Raw genomic sequence first — 11,220 nt, 5'->3', positions numbered from 1 at the left:
TTTGACTTCAAATTCCTAACTTGCGAGTTTCTTTTCTCAACTCTTAGTTGACCCCAGGATCCTGTTAGCATCTTGGGATGGGGGGGAGGCCGGGGGGGGGGGCCTCAGAAACTATGATTTGGAGCTGGTTCCACATGTGGTGGACTTGTAGAAACATAAAAGCCTTCTGGATTAAAATTTGGTGGAACATTCAAAAGATTTTTAAGAGGAAGATAAAGTTTTCCCCGCAATTGTTTTTACTGGGTATTGTTGTAAATTGTGATGTCAAAGAGACTAATCTGATGTTGAATATGATAACGGCAGCAAGGTTACTGGTGGGACAATATTGGAAGAAGGACAATCTGCCCACGGTAGAAGAATGGGTGTTTAAAGTTTCTAATCTTGCAGAAATGTCCAAGATTTCTGCTTATTTAAAGGATCACTCACAGGAGAGATATATTTCAGTTTGGAGGAGATGGATAAATTATATTGAAAACAAATATGGGACCAAAAGGTTCCATTTAGCTTATGAGTAGAATTTAGTGGGATATTGTTATTGTTTGTAGTTATGTTAAGAGAGAGTTAAAGCGCAGTACGAATTTGGTTGATTGTATATTGTGTAAATTTTTATTTAGAATATGATTGTTGTAACTATAGTCCTGTATTTAGCTCTGGGAAGTGGGGGGGGGGAAGTGGGGGGGTTGGGGTGGGAGGGATTTGGGGATATATTGTAAAATTTTGTAAAACTCTTTAATAAAAAAAAAGATTTAGAGCTGGAAGGAAGGAAGCAAGCTTGAACATGTGGCATTTGCTGCATTCGGTATCAATCACACCCACGGGAAACCACAGGGTTCCCACACAGCTGGAAGTCCGCAACACCTCTGATTTCCTTTTCTTTTTTAACTTAATCATACCAAAAAAAAAAAAAAACTTCCTTTGCAAAGATAAACAGCCCAGCTCTCCACCCCCTTCCGAAATAACTTGTAGGATGAAGGTAAACGTAGACCAGGATGGAGAGAAACTACCGTTTGGAAGCAATGTAAGGTTTCTGAGCTTGGCCCGTCCCGCAGTAACGGGGTCTCTGTCGTCTTCTCCTTACCCCTCCAGCCTTCGTCGGGAAGATTTCTCTGTCGCTCTGGAATTGGACAAAATGAAAAGGCATCCGGATTTCTACTGGGCGATCAGTCTCCTAACTGTAAGCATCCCTTTCTTTCTGCAGATGTGTGTCGAGCGGGGGCTGGGGAGGATGGGTGTTGAGATACTACCCTGCGAGATGGTATCGGTGGCTCTTGGGAAGCTAATGGCTGGATTAATCTATGCCCTACCGCAGTGTTTTTCAAACTTGGCTACTTTAAGAGGGGGCGGACTTCAACTCCCAGAATTCCCCAGCCAGCATGGCTGGGTGGGGAATTCTGGCAGTTGAAGTCCATCCCTCTTAAAGGGCCCTACGGGTTGCAGCCTGTGGCAGGTTGTTGATCATCTGAATCAAAATGGAGTGAATTGGGGGAAGCGTGTTAAACTCAGGGGGTGGCTTCGGCCTCTGATACGGGCCACGTTGCTCTCTCCGCTCTCAGCGGTATCTTGGTTATTTCAGCTTTCCAAATTAGCTGCCTTTCAGACTTTGGACTTGAACTCCCAGAACTCCTCAGCTAGCCACGCTTGGCTGAGGAATTCCGGGAGTTGAAGGCAATAAAAGTCTGAACGTTTGGCTGGCTGGGGAATTCTGGGAGCTGAAGTCCACAAGAACTAAGGAGAAACTTCCTGACAGTGAGAACAATGAACCAGTGGAACCACCTGCCTCCAGAAGCTGTGAATTGCTACGACACTGGAAGTTTTTAAGAAGAGACCCTATCCCATTTCATTTGTCTGAAATGGGATAGGGTCTCCTGCCTGAGCAGGGGGTTGGACTAGATGACCTCCAAGGTCCCTTCCAACTTTACTATGATGATTATGATGATTAAGTCTGAAAGGTCGCCTAGTTTGGCTGGCTGGGGAATTCTGGGAGTTGAAGTCCGCCAAGTTGCCACGTTTGGAGACCCCTGCTCTAGGATGCCACATTTTTAGGAGTTGGTTTTTTTTTAACTGAGTCATAAAAGTGCAGTTTACTTTGATGAGCTTCCACACTGTAATTTGGGGGGGGGGGAGTGTTGACACAGCTGAAATTCCAAACCTATTTGTGTTTAAATCTTTCAAAATAGAGAAGCTAACATGTCATATAAGCAAACTCTCGGATCCGCCCAAGTCAGCAGAAACTGCTGTGAGTTGTCTACACGTCTTCAGGGCAAATTGGAGGGTTTACAACCTTCCTTGCCACAGCTATTAAGTGAATCACTGCGCTTGTTAGGTTAGTAACCCGGTTGTTAAGTGAAACTGGCTTTCCCGTAGACTTTGGTGGTTAGAAGTTCGCAAAAAGGAGATCACGTGACCCCGGGACACTGCAACCGTCATAAATATGAGTCAGTGGCTGTGTCTGAATTTTGATCATGTGAGCCTGGGGATGCTGCAACGGTCGCAAGTGTGGGAAACATTCATAAGTCCCTGTTTTTCAGTGCAACTGTAACTTTGAATGGTGAATAGAACAGAACAGAACAGAACAGAACAATAGAATAGAATAGAATAGAATAGAATAGAATAGAATAGAATAGAATAGAATAGAATAGAATAGAATAGAATAGAATAGAATAGAATAGAATAGAATAGAATAGAATATATGGAATGGAATAGAATAGGATAGGATAGGATACGATAGGATAGGATAGGATAGGATAGGATAGGATAGGATAGGATAGGATAGGATAGGATAGGATAGGATAGAATAGAATAGAATAGAATAGAATAGAATAGAATAGAATAGAATAGAATAGAATAGAATAGAATAGAATAGAATAGAATAGAATAGAATAGAATAGAATAGAATATATGGAATGGAATGGAATGGAATGGAATGGAATGGAATGGAATAGAATAGAATAGAATAGAATAGAATAGTATAGAATAGAATAGAATAGAATAGAATAGAATAGAATAGAATAGAATAGAATAGAATAGAATAGAATAGAATAGAATAGAATAGAATAGAATAGAATAGAATAGAATAGATGGAATGGAATAGAATAGAATAGAATAGAATAGAATAGAAAATATGAAATGGAATAGAATAGAATAGAATAGAATAGAATAGAATAGAATAGAATAGAATAGAATAGAATAGAATAGAATAGAATAGAATATATGGAATGGAATGAAATGAAATGGAATGGAATGGAATGGAATGGAATGGAATAGAATAGAATAGAATAGAATAGAATAGAATAGAATAGAATAGAATAGAATAGAATAGAATAGAATAGAATAGAATAGAATAGAATAGAATAGAATAGAATAGATGGAATGGAATGGGATAGGATAGGATAGGATAGGATAGGATAGGATAGGATAGGATAGGATAGGATAGGATAGAATAGAATAGAATAGAATAGAATAGAATAGAATAGAATAGAATAGAATAGAATAGAATAGAATAGAATAGAATAGAATAGAATAGAATAGAATAGAATAGAAAATATGGAATGGAATGGAATGGAATGGAATAGAAGAGAATAGAATAGAATAGAATAGAATAGAATAGAATAGAATAGAATAGAATAGAATAGAATAGAATAGAATAGAATAGAATAGAATAGAATAGAATAGAATAGAATAGAATAGAATAGAATAGAATAGAATATATGGAATGGAATGGAATGGAATGGAATGGAATGGAATAGAATAGAATAGAATAGAATAGAATAGAATAGAATAGAATAGAATAGAATAGAATAGAATAGAATAGAATAGAATAGAATAGAATAGAATAGAATAGAATAGAATAGAATAGAATAGAATAGAATAGAACAGAATAGAACAGAACAGAATAGAATAGAGCTGGCAGGGACCATGGAGGTCTTCTAGTCCAGCCCCCCCGCTCAAGCAAGAAAACGTATAGCATCTCAGACAGGTGATTGTTCAGTCTCTTCTTGAAAATTTCTTTGAAAACAAACGAACTGTTGTAAACTGAGGATTATCTGTACCAGCATCAGGGATAACTGAATTTTGATTCCCCCTCTATAGCAAGGGGTAAGACTCAGGGGTGGCCCTTTTAAATCACCCTTTTAAATTCCATCCTCCTCCTCCTCAGATTTATCTTTCTACCCAGTATCTGAATCACAGGATTTCTTGCCCACGTTGGAAGAACTGAGTCACAGCAGTGGAAAATTAAAGGGCACCCTCTAACAACAGGGGCTGCTAACTTTTTACTTTTAAATATGAGCCAGCGTCGTGCTGCAGCTGCCAAAAATGCCAACGCAGTCCTAGGCTGCATTAATTAACAGAGGGTTAGAATCCAGATCACGTGAAGTTCCAGTACCGCTTTATAAAAGCCTTAGTAAAACCATACTTGGAATGCTTCATCCAGTTTGGGTCACCACGATATTAAAAAAAAGAAATGTTGAGACTCTGGAAAGAGTGCAGAGAAGAGCAACAAAGATGATCGGGGGACTGGAGGCTAAAACATATGAAGAATGGTTGCAGGAATTGGGTATGTCTAGTTTAATGAAAAAGAAGGACTAGGGGCGACATGATAGCAGTCTTACAATATTTGAGTGACTGCCACAAAGAAACGTGTGTGTGTTTTGGGGTGGGGTGGGGTCAACCTATTTTCCAAATTACCTGAAGGCAGAAGTAACAGTTGGGAACTAACCAAGGAGAGAAGCAACCTAGAGCAGGGCTTTTCAACCTTTTTCACCCATTGTACCACTTTTAGGATATGGCAACATCCGAGTACCACCAGTCGCCTAGCAAGGGGTCAACAACTTAATGACCTAAAAAAAAAGGAAAAAAGTGATGAAGTACAGGTAGTCCTCGACTTACAACAATTTGCTTAGTGACTGTTCGAAGTTACAGTGGCCCTGAAAAAAGGGCCCCCCAAGCCACAGCCGAGCAAGACACCTGCCTGCCCGCCCGGCGGCGCTCTTCCTCCTGTCCGAGGTGTTCATGGTTGTATTTCTGTTGAGGATTGGCAGCAGGGGTGGGGTGGAGGGTGTTTGGTTTTTATCTCCCCCGTCTGCTGGGTGGTTGCAGCAGGATTTGGTCACTTCACGTGACCCTGGGACACTGTGATCGTCATAAATATGAATCTGTTGCCAAGCATCTGAATGTCAATCACAAGACCCTGGAGATGCTGCAACATTCCAGCTGATCGGCGCTTCTTCTGGGCTCAGAAGCACCAGGATCGGTGCTGAGCTCCAGCTGGATCCTGGCGCTGATCCTGGCACTTCCGCTGAGCCCCGACAGCCCTGCAGCTCCAGCCGTCTCTCGCTCGGGCTTGTGCGGGGCTGCCACCGGTTCAGCTCATTCCCCTCCCCCGCTACCACTTTTCTAGGATGGTCACCTGCCAGGTGCCGACATACCACAGGTGGTAGCCATACCACTGGTTGAAAAGCCCTGACCTAGAACTAAGGAGAAATTTCCTGACAGTGAGGACAACTAACCCGTGGAACAACTTGCCACCAGAAGTTGTGCTCCAACACTGAAGGTCTTTAAGAAGAGACAGGATGGTAATTTTCCCAGAATGGTATATATAGGGTCTCCTTCTTTGGACTAGAAGACCTCCAAAGTCCCTTCCGGTGGTGTGATTCTGTCATTCACGCATATGATACAAAGCTGGTGGTGAGGACTCTGGCCTTGTCCGCCATTTGGATGAATTTTGCTGCAAACGATCCCTCTGCATTTTCCTCCCACGTGCCTCAGCCAGGAGTTTATTTAGGGAGAAGGGTGAATGCAAAGTTCAGCCTTCCACATCTGAATGATTGCAGCTTTTAAAGGTTGCAGGACTCAGCCAAGGCTCCTTTGTGGCTTGTTAGCTTGCTGTGGTTTGGCATCGGATCCGGGAGTGCAATTCTCAAAACGTTCAGTTCAGGAACGTTTGCAGGCGAGGAAGGGAAGAGATTGTGGCCGAGGAGCTTTAGCAAGCCACCCAGAGCAAGAAGTCCCAAAGGTGCTTTTTTTCACAAGGCAACTGGATTTTGTTTTTCCCTCGGAAGACATTTCGCTTCTCATCCGAAGGAGCTTCCTCGGTTCTGACTGAAGGGAAGGGTTCAGTCGGAACCGAAGAAGCTTCTTGCGGGAGAAGCGAAATGTCTTCCAAGGTGGGGGAGGAAAGGAAGTCCAGTTGCCTTTTGAAAAAGCAGCTTTGGGACGGCCGCGATGTGTCTCTGCACAAGGAGTTGATGCTGGAAAGAGATCGCACTCTGTCCCACCTGTTTTTCTGGGCATGACTGGAGGGCAAACCCAGAAGTGAGAATCCCAGCCGTGTCCAGCTGTTGAGCAGTTCAGTTGCAATCCATGGGACTACATTCACGTAACACGCTAAGCTTAGCTAAGTTTCGGTGGGTTGGTGTTGTTGTTTTTTGAGGTTTCGTGGGCTGTTCGAATCTAAGATGCTATTGCATATTTGTTCATGGTTTGTGTCAAAGCTCAGGAAAATGTGTTCATTCAATGCCCATGTGAAGGAGGGAGGGAGGGAGGGAGGGAGGGAGGAAGGAAGGAAGGAAGGAAGGAAGGAAGGAAGGAAGGAAGGAAGGAGAGGGCAATGGAAAGGAGGAAGGGAGGGAGGGAGGAAGGAAGGAAGGAAGGAAGGAAGGAAGGAGAGGGCAATGGAAAGGAGGGAGGGAGGGAGGGAGGGAGGGAGGAAGGAAGGAAGGAAGGAAGGAAGGAAGGAAGGAAGGAAGGAAGGAAGGAAGGAAGGAAGGAAGGAGAGGGCAATGGAAAGGAGGGAGGGAGGGAGGAAGGAAGGAAGGAAGGAAGGAAGGAAGGAGAGGGCAATGGAAAGGAGGGAGGGAGGAAGGAAGGAAGGAGAGGGCAATGGAAAGGAGGGAGGGAGGAAAGGAAGGAGAGGGCAATGGGAGGGAGGGAGGGAGGAAGGAAGGAGAGGGCAATGGAAAGGAGGGAGGAAGGAAGGAAGGAAGGAAGGAAGGAAGGAAGGAAGGAAGGAGAGGGCAATGGAAAGGATGGATGGAGGGAGGGAGGAAGGAAGGAAGGAGAGGGCAATGGAAAGGAGGGAGGGAGGAAGGAAGGAAGGAAGGAAGGAGAGGGCAATGGGAGGGAGGAAAGAAGGAAGGAAGGAAGGATTGTGGGTGTGAGGGAAGGGGAAGAAGGAAGTGAGCGAGGGATGGCTGTATGGACAGAAGGAGGGAAGAAGGGAGAGACGAAGGAAGGAACAAAGGAAGGGGAAGGAGGGAGAGAAGGAGAGAAGGGCAAGAAGGGAGGGAGGGATCTATGGAGAGAGGGAGGGAGGAAGGAAGGAAAGAAGGAGGGAGGGAGGCTCCTAGTTTGATTGAATACATCATTTGGAGCAACCCTTTGCAAGTTTCGAGGAAATGCAGAAACTCGGAAGGATGGAAGGGACCCTGGAGGCCTTCTAGTCCAGCCCGCAGCCCAAGGCAGGAAACCTTACACCATCTTTCCTTAACACCTTGTGTTTTCAGAGGCATGCAGTCCTTTGTTTCTGCCTGAGGAAAAGCAAGAAGCTCTGCAATGGACAGAGCGGAATGAATAAATACCCTTGATAGTTTCTGTAGTAGAAAATAGAATCTTTTTTTTTTTTTTACTTTTGTTCATCCCTCCTGGATCCCTCACTCCTGACCTCAAGGTGGGAATGCTCAAAGAGAATCACAAGCTTTGTCTCCTCCCTGCTCTTTTATTTTAGGCGCTCTGTTGGCACCCGGCCTGGGCTCAAGCCTGTGGGGGCCAAGAATATCGGGGTGCGGACGGTCGCTGCCTCCTCTGCCAGACTTGCCCAGCTGGAGCAGAGCCCGACAGAGTGAGTAGATTGTCTTTGCAGGCCTCTGCGGAGGCTCTCCCTGAACGCAGCCTCACGCTTCCCGTAGGAGTACTTTAGTGGTCCTGGTGGACTCAGAAAGGGGGTCTGTTTGACCACATCGGAGTTTCTCAACCTTGAAGGTTTGTGGACTTCAGCTCCCAGAATTCATGCTGGCTGGAGAATTCTGGGAGTTAATGCAATACCCAAATGAAGGAGGGGGGAAGGAAGGAAGGAAGGAAGGAAGGAAGGAAGGAAGGAAGGAAGGAAGGAAAAGAGGGAGGAAGGAAGGAAGGAAGGAAGGAAGGAAGGAAGGAAGGAAGGAAGGAAAAGAGGGAGGGAGGGAGGGAGGGAGGAAGGAAGGAAGGAAGGAAGGAAAAGAGGGAGGGAGGGAGGAAGGAAGGAAGAAAGGAAGGAAGGAAGGAAGGAAAGAAAACAGGGAGGGAGGGAGGGAGGGAGGAAGGAAGGAAGGAAGGAAGGAAGGAAGGAAGGAAGGAAGGAAGGAAGGAAGGAAGGAAGGAAGGAAAGAAAAGAGGGAGGGAGGAAGGAAGGAAGGAAGGAAAGAAAAGAGGGAGGAAGAAAGGAAGGAAGGAAGGAAGGAAGGAAAAGAGGAAGGAAGGAAGGAGAAAGAAAGGAAGGAAGGAAAGTATTTGATAAGGAAGGAAGGACAGAAGGAAGGAAGGAAAGGAAGGAAGGAAGGAAGGAAGGAAGGAAGGAAGGAAGATATTTGATGGGGAAGGAAGGAATGTCAGAAGGAAGGAAGGAAGAGGGAGAGAGAAAGGAAGGGATGGAGGAAAGGAAGGAAAGAAAAAGGAAGGAAGGAAAGTATTTGATAAGGAAGGAAGGACAGAAGGAAGGAAGGAAGGAAGGAAGGGGAAGGAAGGAAGGAAGGGGAAGGAAGGAAGGAAGATATTTGATGGGGAAGGAAGGAATGACAGAAGGAAGGAAGGAAGAGGGAGAGAGGAAGGAAGGGATGGAGGAAAGGAAGGAAAGAGAAAGAAAGGAAGGAAGGAAAGTATTTGATAAGGAAGGAAGGAAGGAAGGAAGGAAGGAAGGAAGGAAGGAAGGAAGGAAGGGTATTCATGACAATGCTACCATCATCGTTGGTTTGGAGAGGGAAGATATTTGCTCTGGGTAATAATGAAACTGGCACCGAACACTGAAAAGGCAAGTGTATAAAAGAGAGCAACCCCCCCCCTCCTTTCTAGCCCTGATGATGTTCCCTAGTTGGGTCGTGAAACGTCTGCAAGAAAACCCCCTGGCTCAGAGAGCACCAAGGACCCCACAGTCCTTCCTTCCTTCCTTCCTTCCTTCCTTCCTTCCTTCCTTCCTTCCTTCCTCCTCCTCCTCCTTCCTCCTCCTCTTCCTCCTCCTTTCTAGCCCTGATGATGTTCCCTAGTTGGGTCATGAAACGTCTGCAAGAAAACCCCCTGGCTCAGAGAGCACCAAGGACCCCACAGTCCTTCCTTCCTTCCTTCCTTCCTTCCTTCCTTCCTTCCTTCCTTCCTTCCTTCCTTCCTTCCTTCCTCCTCCTTCCTCCTCCTCTTCCTCCTCCTTTCTAGCCCTGATGAAGTTCCCTAGTTGGGTCATGAAACGTCTGCAAGAAAACCCCCTGGCTCAGAGAGCACCAAGGACCCCACAGTCCTTCCTTCCTTCCTTCCTTCCTTCCTTCCTTCCTTCCTTCCTTCCTTCCTTCCTTCCTTCCTTCCTTCCTTCCTTCTTTCTTTTCTTCCTTCCTTCCTTCCTTCCTTCCTTCCTTCCTTCCTTCCTTCCTTCCTTCCTTCCTTCCTCCTCCTCTTCCTCCTCCTTTCTAGCCCTGATGAAGTTCCCTAGTTGGGTCATGAAACGTCTGCAAGAAAACCCCCTGGCTGAGAGAGCACCCAGGACCCCACAACACCAACCCTAATTACCCAGTTTGAGGGGCTCCTTATCCCAGCCAAGGTGCCCCCCCCGCTTCCTTTCAGCAATGTTCCTGTTTCATTCTCCCCCGTAGAAATGTGGTTACGGTTCAGGATTAGGAATGGCCTGCAAGCCGTGTTCGGCCGGCTTCTTCTCTTCCACCTCCGGGCTGGGATTCTGCTCCTCGCATACTCTTTGCGAGGCCAAGAAGAGGATCCACCTCCACATCGGAACGGCGACCGCAGACACTCTGTGTGGCGCCTGTTTACCTGGGTAAGTTCTCACCTGCGCCTTTTCTTTCCACTTACCTCGCAAGAGATGTCTTCTCCTGTCTCCAGACAAGCCCAGGCCTGGAAGGGTCTCTGAGAAATGGAGGAGGTCACGTAGAATCAGCCGAAAACCTGGTTAGGGATATGTAGATCTTCGCCAAGAGAACGACTGGACAGATGTTTCGGGCTCTGAATTTTGACTTTATTGTCCAGTTTAGAGCAGGCCTGTCCAACTTTGAAAACCTATGGACTTCAATGCCCAGAAGACCCTTGGTGGAGCAGTGGGCTAATGCCTCCTTAAGTAACACCAGCTGCCTGCAATTAGTGCAGGTTCGAGTCCCACCAGGCTCAAGGTCGACTCAGCCTTCCATCCTTCCCAGGTAGGTAAAATGAGGACCCAGATTGTTGGGGGCAATTAAGCTGACTTTGTAATAATGCCGCTTGGGGTGTGTGTCCGAAAGCCCTAATAAAGCAGGCATATACATAGAATGAAGGCTATTGCTAAGCACATTGGTTTGTGCTTAAATTGTAAGCCGCCCTGAGTCTTTGGAGAAGGGCGGGATATAAATGGGATTTTTTTAAAAAAAAAATTCCCCAGCCAGTGCCCTTGTAAATTCAGACGGTCACTAAACGAGGACCACCTCTAGGCCTACTCCAGGCCAAAGGGAGGTCCAACGTCACGCTCAACGCCAAATCATTGAAAAAGTCACAAGGACGCGTGGAAAGTTGGAAAAAAAACATCAACGGAGCCTCGTGATCCCTGGCGGCGGAAGGGGACGACCAAAAATAGGGACCATTATTTTAGATGTTGTGTTTCGTTTCACAAGCACTGCGAGAGGTATATGTTTTCTAATGGATTTTGCAAGAAGCAAAAAAATAAATAAATCAAAAAAATAAAAAATGGCCGGTTTTCTCAAGTTACCAAAGAGGGAGAAACAGGGATACCAAGATAGTAACGTCATTGAGGTCAATCCGATTAAGAATCATCCTATAATACCTTCACGTTTCATTTAACCCTTCAAAGTTGTAGGCTTGTAGGGAAGGGTCAGCTCAGGTCCTGAAAACAGGCAGTCCTCGACTTACGACCATAATTGAGCCCAAAACTTCTGTTGCGGTTATTCAACGGACTTTACCCCATTTAAGACCTTTCTTGCCGGGGTTGTTAAGTGAATCACTGCGGTGGTTTGTGTCAGTCACAACGTTGTTAAGTGAATCAGG

The 11,220-nt window shown here is 45.6% G+C and overlaps 1 protein-coding gene across 1 annotated transcript in view; it reads left to right on the top strand.

The window, feature by feature from the left end:
* Positions 1-967: 967 nt before the first annotated feature.
* The window catches only part of RELT (RELT TNF receptor), a gene marked incomplete at both ends in the record, with an annotated part of 31,021 nt that continues 20,768 nt past the window's right edge, over positions 968-11,220 (top strand). Inside the window, 3 exons of the mRNA XM_081326767.1 lie at positions 968-1,174; positions 7,724-7,900; positions 9,828-10,006. Of these exons, the coding sequence (XP_081182893.1) occupies positions 968-1,174; positions 7,724-7,900; positions 9,828-10,006 (563 nt within the window). The remainder of the gene's footprint in view (positions 1,175-7,723; positions 7,901-9,827; positions 10,007-11,220) is intronic.

This window comes from Vipera berus (assembly GCF_964194415.1).
Source record: "Vipera berus genome assembly, chromosome: 4".
Taxonomy (NCBI): Eukaryota; Metazoa; Chordata; class Lepidosauria; order Squamata; family Viperidae; genus Vipera; species Vipera berus.
The sequence above is the reverse complement of the archived record's forward strand: the minus strand, read 5'-3'. Positions and strand labels throughout refer to the sequence as shown.